General features: G+C 33.6%; 2 protein-coding genes and 1 long non-coding RNA gene across 4 annotated transcripts; 1 reads left to right on the top strand and 2 right to left on the bottom strand.

Moving 5' to 3' along the window:
- Positions 1–986: 986 nt before the first annotated feature.
- LOC114403158 lies at positions 987–2,615 on the bottom strand. The gene is made up of 3 exons (XR_003664605.1): positions 2,481–2,615; positions 1,227–1,285; positions 987–1,118 (listed from the first exon to the last, which is right to left on the bottom strand). It is a non-coding gene; the product is annotated as an uncharacterized LOC114403158 (long non-coding RNA).
- Positions 2,616–12,670: 10,055 nt separating this feature from the next.
- LOC114401811 (AT-hook motif nuclear-localized protein 19-like) lies at positions 12,671–13,255 on the bottom strand. Its single transcript, XM_028364395.1, has one exon. It carries the CDS (start codon positions 13,253–13,255, stop codon positions 12,671–12,673), a length of 585 nt encoding a protein of 194 aa, XP_028220196.1.
- Positions 13,256–16,304: 3,049 nt separating this feature from the next.
- LOC114403442 lies at positions 16,305–21,152 on the top strand. Of its 2 annotated transcripts, XR_003664661.1 has the most exons (9): positions 16,305–16,788; positions 16,977–17,133; positions 17,293–17,388; positions 18,596–18,827; positions 18,909–19,177; positions 19,549–19,703; positions 19,795–19,883; positions 20,230–20,471; positions 20,577–21,152. XR_003664661.1 is itself a non-coding variant. In XM_028366424.1 (7 exons), exons 2-6 carry the CDS (start codon positions 17,086–17,088, stop codon positions 19,054–19,056), a joined length of 450 nt encoding a protein of 149 aa, XP_028222225.1. In that variant the 5' UTR covers positions 16,305–16,788; positions 16,977–17,085; the 3' UTR covers positions 19,057–19,177; positions 19,549–19,707. The 2 variants fall into 2 exon arrangements, 1 of the variants encoding a protein (XP_028222225.1); XM_028366424.1 differs by lacking the exons at positions 19,795–19,883; positions 20,230–20,471; positions 20,577–21,152 and adding an exon at positions 17,850–17,903 and having other exon boundaries at positions 18,724–18,827; positions 19,549–19,707.
- The last annotated feature ends 271 nt before the right edge of the window (positions 21,153–21,423 follow it).

Here is a 21,423-nt window from a genome sequence, read left to right as displayed (position 1 = left end):
TTAAAAAAAGGAGATCAAACTACAAGTGTAAAATACAATCAGCAGTTCACAATAAATTCAATTCAAGGTGGAGCAAATGATCAAAACTACCATGGGTAACACAACAACCAGAACCATTAGTCAGATACATTAACTAGACAACCAAAACCATCAAAGAGACATATACACACATCAATTTAGCTAGAATTCCTTGCAATTTTTAATTTGTCACATGTGTTAAAAAAAGTATGGCTCTACTTGGATATTTCATACTATGTTTTGTTTTAGTCTACGTGATTCTTTTATGCCCTTAACATACATTAATCTCACTCTCTTGATTACCTTTTTTTTTCTCCCTAGCTTTCACTATCTAAGTGTCTTTATAACACAAGCCGATACACCCAACTTAGGGATAGGGCCGTGTTTGATTCCTTTATTGTTCCCAACGAGCAAAAATAAATAAGATCTCGAATGAGAGTGTTGAGGAAGAGCATTATCTAGTAGGACATGGGAGCGTGGGCTGATGATGACAACGTAAACCCTTAATACTAACTTCTTCAACACCAAAGAACAAAAGCTAGAGAACATTAGGGAGCATAAATCTCGGTCCTCAACCTGGCTTAATGGATTTGCTTATTGCAATACCAAGTCAATGGTTTCAGGCTCGAGACATGGACAAGATTAAAACCAAACCAAACTAGGGAGCATAAACACGAAAACTAAGGGAATCTTTCATAGGAGGTCATCCTTACTTCAAATCATGATTTTCGTTTCCTAGAAGTATCTTTCATAGGAGGCCATCCTTACTTCAAACTAAGGGAATAAAAAGAAACCAAAATAGCAAGTTAACCCATATCGCCAAAAGAACAGAATTAGAGAGAGTAAAAAAAGGAAAGAAAATAGCAGGATCTGTGAAACACCTTGTGTTGCCTTTGATTTTTGTACCTCTGCTATTCTTGAATTCTAGAATTAATTCAATGTCTATTATTGTATAAAATGATCAATATCTGGAGAACATTCAATAAAGAAGTCGTACCTTTGAATACTCTCTTATTCGGATGTAGAACACTAGTCTGAATTGAGAAATAAAGCTATAGTGCAAATCCTTGGGTAGGAATCCCTGAAGGCCTAAATCAACACTGTAATTTCAATAATTATTTTGTCAACCATAAATATGTCAGATAGTCAACCAATTAGGCATGCATGAAAACTCAATGTGCCAAAAAAAATAAGAGTACAACATATACCATAGTGTGCCTATTTGAAGATTAAATAAAAGGGCTGGTGTTCATGTAGCAAACTTCTCCTGCAAAATCCAAGTAATAAAATTAGAATATATACGTCAAACTAAAACAGCTAGGTGAAGCAACAGTACAAAATAAATTCTTTCCAATTGCAGATAATTACATATATATATATATATATATATATATATATATATATATATATATATATATATATATATATATATATATAATTAAGAATGATTCCCATTGGCAAGAAGTATGTTACAAAAGTTTGCTTATTGCCCCAAAATTAAATGAAAAAACTCAAATAAACATATATTGTTGCATATTATTTATGACCAATGAAAAAAAAAATATTTTTGACTAAACAATCCAAGACCAACCAAATACAGATAAGAGTGAAATTTAATTAGCACAACGAGCTGCCGTACAACATCACATGTAAGAGGAAAATCTCTTTCTTCTCAGCCAACAAAAGAAGCCGTACAACACTAACGATGACATTCAAATGTGTAATCTTATCCGCACATTAGAAGTCATAAATAAAACTTTGCTTGCATATCATTGATATTATATGATACAAACTTTAACCGATGAATCAACATGTTTCTTTGGTTAGGCTGGAGATAACACTAATGACATAAAATTGGAAAAGATGAGTGGAAAAATAGAGTTGAAGAATGTTGACTTTTAAGATATAAAAGCTCTGTTATCAATGACACCCAAACCAAGTTATATTATATAACCTTGATTTACTTACAAAGCCTTTTCAAAACACAGCAAACCTACAATTATAGCACTTGATAGCTAGTGGCATTATGTTAATTAGTTTTGTATTCTGCTATATTCAATGAGTAGGAAGTTAGTGCAGGTCCTACTCTCATTTTCATGAATTGAAACAAGAATAGGAGTTACCCAACTCACAACTCAACCATCAAATGCTACCCACAAACCAATTCAAGGTTCTCTAGATAAAAAGTGCTTCAAGCAAGATGAAAGAAATAATTGAAGCAGAAATAATTCAAGGTTCTCTACATAAGGTAGTGTTGATAATGAATAATAATGTCGATAATGTTACATTATTATAATTATTTGATTGATTAATATGATATGGTTGGCGGGTTATTATGTTTCTTAAGCGTATGGGTGTGCAAGTAATTATCTGAGATGGAATCTTCCCCATGAATCCAGCATAAGAGAGGTTGAGGTGAGTTAAGGAAGTCATTGTCCTAAGGAAAGAAGGAATTAACATACCTTCAAAATCATTGCCGCTCAAGTCCAAGTAATTCAAATGCTTTAAATCAGCCAAACAAGGACTTATTGCTCCACCAAAGCTCCATCTCCTATAAGCTTCCTCATCGAATTCATAGTAGCTATCATAGTCATGATAGAAAGCAGAAAATGAAGTGTTGAGGTGAAGCTGAAGAACATGGGAATTAAGGTTGTTGCAAAGGACTCCATACCAGTGGCAATAGTTTGTATGATTCATTAGTGAATATTGTAATTAGTGAGATACAAAGAAGTGTGAAATGCTTGTTAACAATTTTTTTCTATAGTTAATAATTTTTAATAATTTCTTATTTCACAACCATAACGACAATGTTGTTCAAATACTACATCAAAATTTTCGTTCCTCTTCCATGTTTGCTTCATTCTAGTTGTAATTGTTACCCTTAATTTTGTAATTTTTGACGAATTCACCTCCAACTTTTAGAAAACTAGTAGGGGATTTTTTAACACCATGAGATGAGGCAGGGTGCATCACATAAAAAGGTGTTAGGGGCTATTAGAAACTTAGCATTAGAAAAAGAAGAAACCAATCAACTCTCTGGAAGTTAACTTAGCAGTAGAAAATTATCACAACCACCCTTTTATATTAAATTTGATATTATATTCTCTTGAAAGTTAACTTAACCTATTAATATACTCTCTCTTCTTTTTCATTTACAACCCATATTCTTTGGAATTAATTCTTCATATCATGCTTATAACTTTAATTTTTTTCTATTTTAATCTATACATCTTAGATTCTAGTTTTATATTTCACCTGAATTTAAAAATATTCATGCGCATAGGACACTAGTTGGTTTTATTAATCTTAAAAAACAGATGTAATCATAATTCATAACATGCATTTACCATGTAGAAGAAAACATGGTAATTATAACATGCAGGCTATGCAGCAGTTCAAAATGTTGACTAAAAGAAACTGCAAGTAAGATTACAAATGAAATTCTTTTCATCACATTTTTTGTTTTTCTTTCCTTTCTAATTTTTACCCTTTTTATGTTATTCATTTAATGGTGAAGAATTTTACAGAAATTTGTGGTGCAATGGTTCCATGTAATTGACCCCATAAAACAAAACTACCTTTAAGTGATGATAGGTCTCGGTGCCCATTCGCAATGCTTCCTCAAATTTGCTTGCTCCAATTGGGATAATCATGATTTCCTAATAGGAATTATGTAAGAAAGATTTCATAATTAAAAGAGTTTAAATCACTATGAAGCAAAAGAAACACAGATTAAAAAGAAACTATATTTGTTTTTGCTTGCTTAGAAAATGAAGAACAGAATTAAACACAACAATAAATTGCAAAAGTTATGCCATAAATAATTGAACACGTGTTAGTTACAACAAAAATAATTTATTTTTTAGATATCATGACTGAAACATATACACTTATTTTCCAAATTAAAAGTTAAATGAACTTATAAAAATATTAATTGTTAAAGAGCCATGCTTAAAGAAAAAAACTACTGCACGAAAGTTACGAATTCAAACTTGACAAAATCAAGTTTTGGGTAACCAGTCATGGAGGAAAGATCATTGTCTCATAAAATTGCAACAAAATAGTTTCGTTCAAATTGGTGAATGGTAAATTTCATACCACATATCATATTGTGAAACCATACAAGTTCGAAAGGCACAAAAGGTAATATATTAATGAAGACTATGTTTATGTAAAACTTGATTGTACAGACAAAACTAGAAGTTGAACATGAGAAGACAAAATTGTCACTATGTGTATACATATATATATTTCCTCCCAATAAAGATGAATCTAAAAGTTTTGCGAATAATACATAATAGAGGAAAACAAAACCATATACACTAACTATACATTGATTCAAGTATTGTACTATCCCTATGCTAATATCTTGTCCCATAGAAAGAATATAAGAATATGACAAAACAGAAGAAATAAAAAAAGGTTTTAACATTTGATGAAGGAGGAACAAGTTATGCTACTGAAGGTAGTCATTAGTCAATGGCCTCAAAACTGAAGAAATAAAACAAGGTTTACAATGAATCAAGCAATTACGAAAGTTAGTCAACCAAACCCACGCTCTCACGGTGCCTCAAAAAGGATTGTCTCACGGAAATGTAAACTAACAAAATAAGAAGGAAATGTGGGAAGAGAGAATAGATCTGAGACCTTGGTGGCCCGCACCTACCGCAGGAGCGGTGATGCCGCTCTCGCCGCCGAGAAGCTTCTCATAGTAGCCCTCCATGTCGTTCCCGAACACTAATGCGAGCCCCATCCCGTGATAATCACGCGCTTCTTTGGGTCCTTCTGCCGCTGCGCGGGGACACCTTTGGCGCCACCGTGGCGGACACGAAGAACACGCGCTTCGCAGAGGTGGTGCGTCGCTTGGCGGCGGCATTGTTGGGGCCCTAAAGAGGGTCCAAGGGAGAACCGTGGAGGGTGATGATCACGGGAGGACAGGAGGCGCGGTAGAGAGAGAATGTTCTCGCGGTGGCATTGTTCGTCGGAGTCTCGATGGCATCGGCATTGTTCGTCGGAGTCTCGATGGCGCCGCCACCTACACATGAGGTTCTCGCGGTGGTTTAGGGGTTGGAGATGGGGAGGACAGGAGGCGCGGTAGAGAGAGAATGGAAGGGATTTTGTAATTTGTGATTTTAGAGAGAGAAATAATCTAGCTGAGGAGTTGGATCTTAAAGGGAAGACAATAACTTATTCAAAGACGGTCAAAATAAAAAGACGTCTTTGTATTACAAATACAACTACTATGGGCAACGCGGGACCCGTCCTAGTACTTCTTAGAGTTACTATTAAAGGCGGTCTGTTAAATGCACCGTATTTTTATATTTTGTCAAAATTACTATAATGTCACTGTATATTTTTCAACAACGTTTTCTTCTCAACCGTGGTAGGTAGTGTGTCATTAAAACGCTTTATTGCAGTAGTGTTTGTCTACAAATCCTGCAACAACAACAACATGGACAAAACCAGTCACCATCAGGGATATCCTACTCATGCAGAGGCAAATCAGGCCAATGAAAGACCCAAGATGCAAGAACAGTTGTTCATATATGAAAGTAGTGAATTGAAGTAATCACCAAGAGGGAAAATGATGATTCACTCCCGGAGCTATCACTTTTATACCCGGTTCGTTTAGAGGAAGTGAACCGGTTTGTTGAATCGGAACCCTCAGTGAAGAAAATGCCTCGTTTTCCGTGGAAAATGAAAATAACGAGCAAGGTGAGAACCATACGGAATAAGGAAGCCCAACACTCGCGAGTGGTCATTGGGCAGTGTGACACCCTCTACCCCTCACATATATACTGACAAAGGAATAAAAATCCAAATATTAATTAATAATATTTTTTTTACATTTGTAAATACAAGTCTTTCAAAGGGATAAAAGGCTCACATTCACTTTCTTCTACATCATATTCAAACTTGTCCAAATAAATAATAAAGTTGTCTCGGTTTAAGCAAGACCGTCTAAGACTTCATACAATTAATATAAAACCCTATACCCCAATGCCACATCCTATCATAGCGTTGTGTCTGGACGTCCTTCAGCACAAGGTTCCTTAAATCAATTCACCTAGTCGTCTGCTCCCCCGAACACAAAGTTCAAGATCATCACAGGATCCAAATACAAACAACACACGGGGAGTGAGTTATCACATTCCTAACTAATAGAGAAACAAGACAACTAGATATACATATCATATAAAACCAAATAAAATTTACTTACACGTAATTCACGTAATTCCACCACTTTGTCATTCAAAGTTCTCTTTTCATCCATCAATCACACTTTTCAATCATCAATCACATTACACAAAAATCACATGTTCTGATCAAAACATAATAACACATCAATTTCATAATAAACAATTAGCAAGCGCATGAGACAGTTATGCTAAGACTCAAGCCTATATGCAATGTGGTACCATGTCAGTGAAAAACCACCCTGGGGCGCTCAAAAGTACATAACAAGACACACCACACAATGGGTTTGTCAGGTCACTCTCACTAAGTAAGATCATAGGGAGACCAGTCAGGGTCACGATGTTTTGCAAGAATGCTCCAACCATATGGGATCAGCATAGGCTTAAAGGAGCACTCAAACCTGGTGACCCCCAAGGCCTACACTTCAAAGAGTCCGTCAGGGCCTCTCCCTCCTGATTCAGGTCCAACCCCTAAAATCATTTTAGCACACAGACACTGCTAGTGAATTATACAATACTCACGACCTCACACTCGTGTCTTAAGCACGTACAACATATTGTGCTACAATTTAACACTGGTTCCTAAATAGGAACCTACACTTTCTCTTTAACATTGGTTCCTAAATAGGAAACCTACACTTTCTCTTTAACACTGCGCATTTACACTTTTCTCAAGATAACACTGGTCGGGTTATTGTACAATTCATAGCTTACAACACAAATAATGTCACATCAAGAGTTAATCACACACTTATTCACAACCAAAACTCATTCACAATTTCACATCTCATAATGTCACAATCCACCATCACATGTTTTCACGTATATCACAATTCAACATCTGTTCTACTTTACACTTTTACTCAATCTCAATAACAATATTATAATCTCAAGGCAACATTTCATTCCACAATTCATCACATATTTCATTTATAAGCACTGCTCATGAATTATACAATACCGCGACCTCACACTCATGTTTCAAACATGTTTAACACAATTGCGCTACAATTTAACACTGGTTCCTAACTAGGAACTTACACTTTCTCTTTAACACTGCGCATAAACACTGGTCGGGTTATTGTATAATTCATAGCTCACGATATAATTAATGTAACATCAAGTGTTAACACATCCACTTATTCACAATCGAATATCATGTCCACACTTTAACATCTCATAACATCACTTCAACCATCTCATAACATTCCCAATGGTATTCATAAGGTACAACATACACATGTTCATGAAACTTAACCATAATATTCTCAAACTCCAACACTTAATAATTTTTGGAATCATACTATAACACTCTACAATATTATTTACATAAATTATTAATATAAATAGCTACCTCTATATCTATAAACTAGCATACATCATATTGAATCACAAATTTCAAAGTAAGCTTTCAATGCACAAATTCTAAATAATTATATGAACACTTTGGTCAGTTTCAATTATGATATTTATTTTTTAATTTATATATAAAAACCTAAACAACAAGAAAAAGAGAAAATACAAAATCAATATCTCTCTCTAAATTTCTCCTTACTTTATTTCATCAATTCATATTAATTAGAAAAAGTACTCAATTTATAGGGTTCACGCTCAACACAATAGCATATCAATTTCACAAAAATTGGTCTGTCAAACATATATAATTCACTATAATAATTATAAGGATAAAATGAAAATTGCAAAAACACCCCAAAATCCATTCCAATTGATATCTATAAGGATCCCTACACATGTTTTCACAAATTCTCAATTGTAAATAACTCATCCCTTACCTTTAAGCGGACTCACGTGTCTTCCGACAGTGATAGCCGCATCTCTAACGGTTCCCTGAGATTCCTTCAGTTATTCCTCCGATTGTTCCGATAGAATTCCCAAACGTCAGAGAGACGGAGAAGAGATTGAAACCTCCACTTGTACTGTCTTCATGCGATTCCTTTTTCTCCCAACAGGAATATTATCTCGCAAATTCCAACGGTGGAAGTGTGCAAAATTGAATTTAGAAAAACATAACCAAATTTCATGAAAATCCAATGGTTAACGAAACTGGGATCGCAATTTTACTGAAACTGTTTTGGGTTTCTGCGGGAAAGGAAAAGGCTACAATGCGAAAGGTATTTCTCTCATTTCAAAGATGATATCAAAATTCCCAACGGTGAGAATTCTCAGAATTGGGCTGCAAACCTAGTTCTCAAATTTCACGACGATCCAACGGTGAACGAGTCCAAGATCGTTGTTTTTCTGAGATAGGTTAGGTGGCCTGCGGGAAAAAGAGAGGGTTTTGGGAGAAGAGAGAAGAAACGAAATTATTGTGAGGCAGAGGAGGCTGAGGAGTCAGTCTGAAAATTGACCTAGCATGTTGCTATTTATAGTTAGGGACATTTACGACCTATTATTTACTCTATTTATTTATTTATTATTTATTATTTTATAAAAACAAATTTTATTTTATTCTCTATCAAATAAATAAATAAAATACTCTTTTTATTTTCTTTCAAATCATTATTTTAATTAATAATTATATCTCCTTATTTATTTATTTATAAAATCTCATCATTTTTTTAAACTTTATTTATTTATAAATAACAATCCTTTTTAATCTAGTTTACGAAAATTGGGATGTTACAGGCAGCACATTGCTCTCGCTCCCGTCTTCGCCGCCCGCGAAGAAGCAGAAGAAGCGGGTCGAGGCCCAAGTCCAGCCCGTTGGAGTCCAGATTCAGTGGCAGTGCAGTCACTGCCAGGTGCAAAACACGCCACAGTGGAGGACCGACGACGACAACTGAGCTTGCGGCACAGTTCGACCCTCACGGCGGAGTGAAGGAGGTCATGATGAAGCTTGCGATTGCGTTAGGAGTGAAAGAGGGTTTACTCTATCAAGAGAATTTAGACAGACGCACGTAAAGTACTTATATACCAATGAGCTTACAAAGTAAAAAAAAAATCATTTAAAATATTTGCAATTCAAAGACGGTGCCAATGAAAACCGTCGTGGTCCACTTAAAGAACAAAGGCTGTTTTATAATAACCATCGTTAACTTGTCAAAAAGTTCCTATAAATTTCAAAAATACCACCGTGATATTTACTACATCAGTTTTTTAATAACCGATGTAGATTTGACGATGTTAATTCATGTTTTTGTAGTAGTGACACTTGGACCATTCTTCATAAATGTCATGCTCTAGGATAGTAGAATCTAGTAAGAAAAGTTGCTTATACAGAACTTACCATGTTTGACAAGATCATGCTCAGAGGGGATATGACCAACATGAATGTTGAAAGAAACAGTCTCAGGTGTTGAGTAAGGGTTATGAAAACAAGATTTTTAAACCATTTATTACGTCCATATTAGTAATAATAAAAATAATATATCCTTAAGAGCATGAATACTTTGGAAGTCTATAATCCGAAATTCAGAGCAACATATCGTCTGTGTTTAAAATAAATTTTGGTCTCAAAAGTGTTTATTGCTTCAAATAACTATCATAGTTGCATTACATGGATACTACAATCAAGAAAAGCACTTACCTATAAACTGCAATTTCCCATTTACTGTCAATAATATCAAATGAAGCAACTAAAGTTTGAATATGTCAAATCTATTATCATTACTCAAGCATACATAAGGGGTTCAAAGAAACTACATGAAGTAAGCTAGTCCTGGATAGCTGAGCTCAGTGCAATCAAATTTTTAGACACGTATTGGAGCGTACCTATACACAAAGGTTGTTAGTGTAAAAGAAGTGTTAGTGTAACTTTTAAGAAGACTAGGTTTGACTTTGTCAGATATTATATAACATTTAGTGAAATTAGTAATTCATTATGAAAAAGTTATTTACTATAGAGGGACACCATAAGCTTTAAGACTTGTAAGCATTTACACAGTCTTCCATATTAGCACAGGTGGTTTTCTGAAAATAACTAATTAAAGACGAGGAATAAAATTTCTGATAAAAATAGAAACTAATGAAAAAACAAGTCGACTAAATTATCAGATAGTGTGTAAGAAATTTTGGAGTGATTGATTTCTGCTCGATCTAGCCAATAAAAAACATGTATTAAGGTGTATCTCCAGACAACTAAGGCCCCAAAGAAGAATTCAAAGATATAATTAAAACTTCATTTTTATCACAGAAGAGCACATTTGTACTATACATTAGAGCAACAAAATTCTAGTTGTAGGGGATATTTTTTTCATACCTCTCCATTGAAACCTTCCCAAGGTTCTTTGAAATCTTTCTCCTTTAACGCAAGCCAAATAAAAATGTCTTAGGAGTGACAAACTGACCAAGTATCCTAATTCAAGTAACATCATATGCCTATTTTTGACACGAAGCTCCCTATTGCATTTTTTGGATAAAGAAAAACTTAAAATCTTTTTAAGTTTTTGAAAATCTTTCTTGAAGTTTATAACCGGCTATATTAAACATACTATTATAATTCTTTTCTAATAAATGAATTAAAATGCAATCTAGTTTGTCTGTCATTCTCATAGGATACCATTATTGCATAATTACTTAGTTTGTTCAGTAAAATTGAGCTGCACATTTACTTACAGCCGTATTCCTTTATTGATTCTACACCATGCATATTCCTCCCATCCATTTGGTAAAGAATCAATGCATTCCTTGGGGAGTATAGTGGTACTGTTCCGCACTTGAGAAATCATTTCAAGACATATAACATTAAAATGTAAAGCATAGATCATAAATTACTTTTAAAATTAAAAAACCTAATAAAAATGTATTTACAGGGTCTAATAAAAAAGAGTAGGTTAATTACACACACGTACTAAATTTGAGTTTTTAATTTAATTAGGGTACACCATATTTGGATAAACCACCGCGATAGTTAAAAACTATCTAATAAGATAGATTATTTAAACCATGAGCTAGAAGATATATACTAGATACATGAGATGCAAGATATGTGTGAGAACTTTCAAATCACTGGTAAGAAAGGTGTCGTATCATAAATTGTCATAAATTTATATTATTTAAGTCAATTTATTTGAACAGAGTTATTAATACAATAAATGTGTCTTGTGGTTTTAATGAAAAAAAAATCTGAATCCATAATAAATATGGTATATATTAATAAAAGAACTAAAAAAAGTTATAATAAATAAAGATTTAATGAAATGCATGACACTTTTAAACGGAAATGGTGTAAGGATTCGCAAATAGAACAAAAAAGAGGAGAAAATTCATGGACTGTACACAACAGAATAATGAAAGCAACTTGAATTGTGCATGTTTTAGTCAAGTCATCCATAGGCCATTTCGTCAAAACACATGTGACTTAGTTTGTTCTCCTTCGTTTCTTTTCATGTTCAGCAACAGAGTCATTTAATTGAACCCTACCTGAGACAACAGCAGAAGAAAGAAACAATCACAGCGCAATTGTATGCTGTGGAATTCCATAACTACCCATAGACAAACTAAAATTGGCAACACAGACAGAACATGTCCAATGGCAAAACAAGTTGAAACTTGAAACTTCCGTTAACATCCTCACACAGAAACTATAACTTTAACCACCTACACCTCCAAGCACTCAGCGAGAATTCTGAAAACCACCATGGACCAAAAATAAAAAACAATAAACAACCAGACCTTTGATTTTCCACAAACTCACAATTCTCCCAAAGGCATAAAACACATGAAAGTAACTTAAATTAACTAAAAAAAAGAAGAAAAAGGTATCAGACAAATTCATAGACATGGAAACTATAATTTCTACCATCCAATGATTCGTAAGTATAAACACCCATTCAATCTAAATACTCGTTTAATATTTCTTTTTTTTTTCTTGTTATCTTTCCTTTCTGTTACAGTATTGATCAATAATTTATCACATTATTACTCCTCCTTCTATATCTTTCTCTTTTAAAATCTATATAAGAAATTAACACCCCTCATTTCCACCAATAACACCAACAAAGTACTCAATAAGAATTCTGAAAACCACCATGCACTGCCGTAGAAGATATTTATTTTCCATGAACTAACAATTCTCACGAAGACACAAATCACATTAATGAAAATTAAATTGATTAAAAAGAGAAGAAATGATTAGTTGAAGAGATTCATTTAATACAGGTAACCGAAGCACGCAAGCCGACACATAACTCTTCACCCAACAAAAAAAAATACCATCCGCAAATAAAATGCATTGTATAGAACTCTCATCTTATTATGCCCCTATGACACACTATTACAACAACAGACCTGAAATAAAATAAAACAAAAAAAGATTAAAAAAAAAGTAAAAAATGACACATTCAGAGGCATCTATGTTGCATTCAGTAATTTGTTGTTTCCCTGCACCTATGTACTCACTTTCACATCATTTATAACCCACGAACATCGCAACCATCCATGTTGAACAACAGAGAGTTGCCACCCCACTGAAATCACTAGGATTATTGTTATAATTATGCATTGTTGTCATTGTTGTTCACTTCTTTTCCTTCGGGAATAAATTTGCAAATATTTGGTTCTCTGAAGGTGGAGACCATGAGGCTGACATTATCACCGGCAATGACGCTGCCGCCAATAAGTCCGTTGAAGACCTGTCCATGAGATGCGCACAGCTTGATCCCAAAGGAAAACGGAGGGGGAGGGGTGGCTCCTGGGTGAAGGGCGTACTGGTTGTTGTATAAGTAGAAGCCAGTGAGGGAGAACAAGGAGAAGGGTCCAATGAGCAAGGTAGGGACACCTTGTGGTGAGTCACAAACAGTCGCATTTTTTATCATGCCAGATGCATTAAGAATGACGAGGCTAACATGGTCACGACGAGCAACATCAAGGATGGTCTCCATGACATCCATACCTGGAGCAACATTGATGGTGACAAGCTTCACAGAGGGCTCAACTGGTTGGCTTAAGAGGGAGGTAGACTTAGGCTTGTTCTTTGAGCCGCGGGGCCTACCACGTGGATTCTTGGTAGGTGGGGCCATGAGAGGCTGATTGGCAGTGGTGAGTGTTGGTGGTGGAAAGTGTTGGGAGGAGGAATCCATTAGGTGATCCCAAAGTGACAAAGGGTACAAAACTAAAATGTAAAATACTTAGTTGTGATTTGTGAAACTTTGCTTGTGGGGGATTTATAGTGTGATAGCGGGGTGACATCTCTAAAGAGGTTGGGGTGTAAAAAATCTAGGGGCGTTGTGAGGAAGGTATCATGTATGGAGGGGCATTATGTGTGGTTTTGAAGGTGGAGTCACTTTTATGCAATAATGCTACAAAAGATTTTAATGGTGAGAGATATTTATGATAAAATAGATAATATAATTTAAGGTTGGTAAAGTCAAATATTTTGACATCATTTATTGAACTTTATGAGTAAACTAATATAGTTTTATTATAAAACAAGTAATATAATAAAATGATGAGAAATAATATTAGTAATTTATCTTTTTCATGTATTATTTAAATATGTCAAAAGTTAGGTTAGACTCGTTAATTATTATTGAGCATGCAAATCAACTAATGTGGGATTAATTAGTCAAACTTTCAAGTTTGAATCCTACTAATGTAACAATGTAATTGTTTTAATGACTTGATTGAAGCTAAATCTTTATCTCATAGTGGACCTCTTCATTACTTTTGTTTTGTTGAGATTCAATTTTCAAGGATTTGATCTTCTATAAAATAATTCTAACTTTTCTGAAATACTTACAATTTAATCATTATTTATTCTTTCTAATATGGTGTATTAGCTTTTCTGTTCAATAGAATTGTCTTTCTAATCAATTGTGTTAGGTTTTTTAATCAATGTTGTTGCCTTTTTTTATCATTTCTGGTTGTGGCTTTAATACTTTGATACACATAGTCCTTGTAGGTTTCTTGAATAATTCTTTTTCATAATTCTCATAAAGATTCTTGGTTAGGAACCATCTAGGAAGCTTGTGAATGGGTTAAAAAAGTTTATCAAAGCTAAAATTGTCCGCTTCTAAATCTAGCATTGTATTTCCTAACAAACACATGTAAGGTAAGGAATTCTATTTATTTTTTATGAACCAATTTGTGTTTGAAATTTAAATGATCGACACTCTTATTCTTTTCATAAAAAAGTTTGTCTAACCTAATAATATTGGCCAATTTCACCCCATTAGCCCAAGTAACATGATTTATAAGAAAAAAAATGAAGATTATTGATATAATGCTAAAATTAATTATACATGTAAGCCAAAGTGGCTCACACCCATTGCAAGAATATGAAGGATTAATATCTTCTTCATGATTAGATTCTGGAAGTATATTAAACATTTTCATTTTGTGAGACATACCTGGTAATTATGATTTTCTCATTTTCAATAAGAATTCTGAAAACCATCATGCACTGCCGCAGAAGATATAAGATATTTATTTTTCATGAACTAACAATTCTCAAGAAGAAACTAATCACATTAATGAAAATTAAATTGATAAAAAAAGAGAAGAAATGATTAGTTGAAGAGATTCATTTAATACAGGTTTGTTCTTTGAGCCGCGGGGCCTACCACGTGGATTCTTGGTAGGTGGGGCCATGAGAGGCTGAGAAATCTAGGGCATTGTGAGGAATGTTTCATGTATGGAGGGGCATTATGTGTGGTTTTGAAGGTGGAGTCACTTTTATGCAATAATGCTACAAAAGATTTTAATGGTGAGAGATATTTATTATAAATAGATAATATAATTTAAGGTTGGTAAAGTCAAATATTTTGACATCATTTATTGAACTTTATGAGTAAACTAATATAGTTTTATTATAAAACAAGTAATATAAGAAAATAATGAGAAATAATATTAGTCATTTAACTTTTTCATGTATTATTTAAATATGTCAAAAGTTAGGTTAGACTCATTAATTATTATTGAGCATGCAAATCAATTAATGTGGGATTAATTAGTCTAACTTTCAAGTTTGAATCCTACTAATTTAACAATGTAATTGTGTTAATTACTTGATTGAAGGTAAAACCACTACTACCAAAGTGTGATTCAATATCGTTGAATCTAAGTCGGTTATAAAAAACCAATGTAATAAAGCTTGCGGTGGCATTTTTGAAATTAATACCAACCTTTTATAAAGCTTAACGGCGATTTTTATAAAACCGCCTTTGATACAAATGTTACGAAGGCAGTTTTATAAAAACCGCCTTTGTTTGTAAGCCTATTACTCTGGTTTTTTAAAAAAACCGCTCATTTGTAATTACTTTCACTATAAGAAAAATAACCTATGCCTACGGACGCTTTTTTGCTACAGACATAAATTAGTGTAGGTAAATCTCAAAAATACTTTTACTTACGACTGACTAATGTAGGTAAAATTCAACCACTTGTACCAACCATTATTTGGTGTAGACAAATTCATTAAAACTAAAAAAAATACTTCTACCTACAATTATGTTGTGTAGGTAAAACTCCAAAAAACTTGTGCCTATGGTTGATTAGTGTAGATAAAACTCAAAAGAATTATTACCTACATAAGCACAGTGTAGGCAAAATTTTAAAAAACTTATACCTACAACAACGTGATGTAAATAAAACTTCACAAAATCTGTGCCTATAATTTGTTGGTGTAGGTATAACCTCAAAAGTGAAGGAGAAGACAGAAAAAGGCGATTTTTAAGGCTTGTTATTTAAGATAATGACCTTAACATTTTGATAATACTACTATTAGTTATTAGTATTAAAAAATAAAAACAATTTAATAAAGTTGCTTAAAAAAATATGTTTTCAATATTTCTCATTTTGTTTTACAGAAACTACACTTATCTTTACATGAAGTAAAAATTTAGTTGAATCAGATAAAATTAGTGCAATAAATTCCAAATATTTAACAAATTAAAATTCAAAATTAATACGTTTAAGCTAAAACAATTCCACTTGAATTGATACAGACTTGAATATTTTTTGTTAAGAATAAATAATTCATACACTAAATAGTGAAATAATTTTACACATTCTTTCAACCGTAATCCTATGATAAATGTGAGGAGTTTTACGCTAACTATTTCAAAAGTCCTATTGTCAATGATTTACTATGAATATGATAGATGATGTTAAAAATAGCACGGCGGATAACAAAAAAAAAAATAAAAATGGGATGAGTGAGAAGGAGGTTGACCGTTGCCCCACAGTCCTATGCTACCCTTCAGAACATTGATTCACTTTACGCACATGCACATAAAGTATTTGTGAAAATGTCACAATGCCAGAGTGCAACAAGCAAGCGGTGACCATGACAAACACGATTATCAAACCTCTGGTTCCATTCTACACCAATTTCTGTTCCCCTACACCCAAACTTTTATCCAAATTTCACTCCCCAAAGTCCCTGTAATTGAAACATCCAGAAATTGTTCAATAGTATTAAATATTTTCACAAAATAATTACCCCTACAAAATGTGACCAAATTTTAAACTTATAAGAAGTTTTGTTCACCTTCTCTTTATTTCATTCAAAATTGCTGCCCACTTTCAAAACTTAGAACCCTTGCTTCTTCTTATTTTCCTCTCAATCTTCTTTTTTCTCTCTCTCACTCCGTGTTCCTCTTTCTCGCAGTAGGTAAGCAAGTTCACACTCCAAATTCCATTTTGAAACTTCACCAGTTTCAACGCTCGACGCTTTTTTCTCTCTCTCTCTCAATCATTCGCTGTTATGCGAGATTGAAAAAAAAGACAGTGAGTTTTGAGCGCAATGCAACTCTAAATGACGTCGTTTGATTTAATTTCTGTGTTTTGATTGGATTTTAGGGTTTCCAGCCTCGAGGCTGATTCGGATTGGTTGGAGATGGAAAATTCCAATTCGACGTAGTGTGTTCAAGTTGCCGTCAAAGTTTGGCCTCTGATTACGTCGGAGCTTATGCTTGGATGCACCGATTGCATCTCCGTGGTTCCTGGTGAACCTCAGGTGTGTTTTCTATTTGAATCTATGCTTTGTTCGTGTTGCAGTTCAAAACCATTCACAGAACCTAGTCTGAAAAGTTTTTTATTTCCTTTTCTTATTGTTTTATTTCTTTTTCTAATTTGTTGACAATATTCAGGTTGAATTGATTACTGCATTTAACAGACTTGTGCAGGGGCTGCCATCCTAACAGACATTGTATTTTGGGTTTGGGGTGTTATAGTCCCATTCTTACAAATTCCTCACTTAAGACTAAGCCCAGTGAGTATAACTGTAAACCATCTGTAAATTAACTGTTCCTGTTCCTTGGTTTAGAGTCTCCTATTTTGAGTAAATTAATTGTTCCTGTTCCTTGGTTTAGAGTCTCCTTGGTATAAATAATAACCTCCTACTTTAGATGATGCAAATTTGTGCAATTGATATTTCAACTACAATGAATCTTGTTCCGAATCTAGATGTCTGTCCTAAATTTCCCATCTGGCCAACCCACTCAGCACATAGGTCCAATTACTATGAGGGGAAAATTCTAAGGATAATAATCTTATATTAAATACGATCTCTTTATTTTTCAAGATAATCTTAATTATATCCAAACACAGAGATAATTCACTTCTCATTAAGAATAAGACTAAAGAGACTATAAATACCTGTATTAGCTCAAAAGGAACCTAATCTCTCATACATAGCGACATCTTGATTTTTCTCCAACATCCTATTTGAAGGGTTGTGTCAAAAGACTCTCGTTGAAAGACCACCTCACACAACAAGATCATGAGGTACATGATGATGACCTTCGACTAGTTCAAAACTAATTCAATTCCTTGTTGTTATTTTACTCTTCATATTATCTTAATTAAAATTATCGTTCATACTATGTAAGAAATTGTTGAAAACAATATTTTATCCTCTTTTTTACCATGAATTAGATATTTATCATTCAACCTTAGTTTTAAAGTGCAGTTGTGGTTTTGTCGTGATCCTTGATATCACACACACAAAAAACATTCAGCCGATTTGGCCGCAATTGCAGTTGCCATGTAATTACAATGAATTAAGAAAATCATTAACTTGCGGGTGGCCGCAATTATAGTTGGGCTTGTAGTTTAAAACCATGCTTTCAACCATTTATGTTACAATTTAAGTCAAAAATCCCAAAAAACTAGTTACAGGACTGAGCACTTTGGGAACTTCAGCCATAACACTTCATAAATTTTGTTTTGCATTTATTTATTTTACAATTAAAACTGATGGGTTTTTTATTTATATGTTCTTTTCTCATATTATACAGCTACTATTTTTTCGTCTTCTAATGTGTGATTTTGTTAGTTTAATTAGGTTGTTGCTCTTGTTTCATTTTAGGGGGTGTTTGTTACAAGGAAAACATTTTTGTACTAAAAAAATCATGATTCCTAAAAATCTTGTTCCTGTTCCTGTAAATTAACTGTGATATTGGTGCATTCATTGGCAGCCATTTCCTTGATTTAGAGTCTCCTATTTTGTTCTCTGGAGCTGTGGCTACGTCATTTTTCAATGGGTCATCCACGCCTTTGGTTTTAAATGGTACAATAACTATGTTTCCTTCCTTTCCATTATCAGCCACAAGCTTTGTTCTACAACATTAGCTGTAAGCATATGTTGTTGTTCCCAAACGGGTGGCCATATCCCTTTCTGGAGCTTAATAACAAGTGGGCTCCTATATGGTGGGTGACACACAATATAAAATTGCTCAAGTCTTGCCTTATTCGAATTGCCTTTTACTTATTAAACTACATACAATGCAGGTATTTGTGCTTGGCAGTAATTCATGCCCCTTGCTATGGCGTGTATTATCTTATAGTGCGAGACAAAAATACGATTCTCCCCAGATTGTTCCCTCAAGCATTTTTGTCACAGGACGTTCCAGAGTATGAAGGAATCCTCAGACTATGAAGCATGTTGAGAAAAGGAAAATGTCGGTGGAATTATACCCAAGGTGGTGGAGACAATATTCAAGAGGGTTCAGATTATGAAGGAATCCTCAGAGTTTTTTATTAGGGTATCTTTTATCGAGGTAAACAATAATGTTTGATGAATTCTCTCTGTAATTGAAATTGAGCTTTTGAAACATGGAAGTTTGAACTGCTATATATTTTTTTTGGTGAATTATTGAACTGCTATATTATGATGAATATTTTGCGTTAAGATTGCTGTTGTTCATTGGGGTATGGATAAAATAAACATTTGTTTGTTTATTTTGGTCTATGGTGTATATGAATCTACATTTAATACGCATATTATGTACTTCTATCTCAAATTGAAAAGCGATTAATTTCCTTAATATTATTACATGTGGACATCCATATATTGATTTTTATGCTTTCGTATGAGATTGAAATGATAATTAATGCCAGTCTGTAATACATTGTTCTGGTCATCATACAGGGGGATTTGTGGGCTCTCATTCGCAAACAAGGGATGTCTTCTTCACATTGTTGAACATAATGGGGTAGCATACGGGGTTAATATTGAAACAAGAGAGCTTTTAAAGGAATTTAAAATCACAAAAAAGTCTATTACTTCTCTGGCTTTCTCGCATGGTGAGTGCTAATTTCATCTATAGCTTAGTCCATCATATTCATTCATCTTATTGCATGACAACTGACACTTGTTTATTTTTTAATTTTCCAGATGAAAAATATTTAGCTATTGTCAGCTCTAGACCACGGGTTATAAGCTGGGAAATTGGGGAAGAGATTTTGAAGTTCCCTAATGATTTGGTAATCTTCATTACTTATTCTGGATATGAATATTTGTCTTTACAAGTTAAAAGCATCATTACATTTTAGTTTTATTCCTCAACAGGGAAATGTAGAGCACATTTCTATATCGAGTGATGCCAAAAATTTAGTTACATCAGATTTTGAGGGTAAACATCTTCAAGTTTGGAAGTGTGATTTAAATTCAGGAAGTCTGTGCAGAGGTCCTACACTTCCCATAAGACATCCTCCATTAGTTTATGTAAAATTTACTCTTTGGCATGATGAGCAGTAGTACTACCACGGTACCACCATCTGAGTATATTTAAGAATTGATTGGTATTTTTTGTACTATCATTTAATGTAGATCAACATGAGGCTGTTGAAGGAGTCCTTCTTGATGATGATTTGAATGAGCCAACAATGGGAGAGAAACTTGCTAGTCTAAGTGTTCTGGATGGGAACAAATCAAGGAGTGATATAGAGCAAGAATCTTCTATCCCAGCAAAGTCTCCAAGTGCAGACTCTGTACATGTTTTGCTTAAGCAAGCATTAAATGCTGATGATCGCACCCTTCTGCTAGATTGCTTGTTTACACAAAATGAGAAGGTTCTCTTTCTCTCCTATTTCTATTGAAAATTATGTATATTTGAATGGAAATTGTCCACTTGCTTAGTTTCTTATATGTTATACATGATGTAACTCCTTTTGCAGGTTGTTGTAACTTTTCAAAGGCCATGTTGTAGCAGATCTCTAACTTTGTGCAGCATAATAATAAGCTCATGTATATTTAATTAAAAATTATAATCAACAAAGAGTGTAATTAGTAACTATTTTTATTATTATTATATGACATTTACCTACAGAAGACCATAGGTACAAGTAAATTGACTTTTACCTACAGTTAGAGATTATAGGTATAAATTAATATCTTTTACCTACACATTTGAAATAGTAGGTGTTACCTATAGTGATAGTTAAATTTGACTGTAGGTAAAAATATGTCCGTAGGTAAAGCCTATAGTGACAGACTATTAGTTGTCACTGTATACCCCTCAAAGTTGACGCAAAAAAATCTGTAGGACAAAGTCCTTTATACATCTACCTACGGATTTTGGACTTCTAGTGATAGATTTTGACTGTAGGTAAAAGTCATTTTCCTTGTAGTGATTTATTAATTTATGCCTTTTAGTCTTTGATACAAATGTTACGAAGACAGTTTTATAAAAATCGCCTTTGTTTGTAAGCCTATTACTATGGTTTTTTAAAAAAATCGCTCATTTGTAATTACTTTATTAATTTATGCCTTTCAGTCTTTGGAACTCATACGCACATGCCTTTCCATCTCCCTCTTGTGACACCCTCTACCCCTCACATATATATTAATAAAGGCATAAAATTCAAATATTAATTAAAAGTATTTTTAAAACATTTTTAAATACAAGCCTTTCAAATGGGTAAAAGGCTCACATTCACTTTCTTATACATCATATTCAAACTTGTCCAAATAAATAATAAAGTCATCTCGACTCAAAGAAGGCCATCTAAGTTTCATACAATT

Source organism: Glycine soja, chromosome 20, assembly GCF_004193775.1.
Source record: "Glycine soja cultivar W05 chromosome 20, ASM419377v2, whole genome shotgun sequence".
Taxonomy (NCBI): domain Eukaryota; kingdom Viridiplantae; phylum Streptophyta; class Magnoliopsida; order Fabales; family Fabaceae; genus Glycine; species Glycine soja.
The sequence above is the reverse complement of the archived record's forward strand: the minus strand, read 5'-3'. Positions and strand labels throughout refer to the sequence as shown.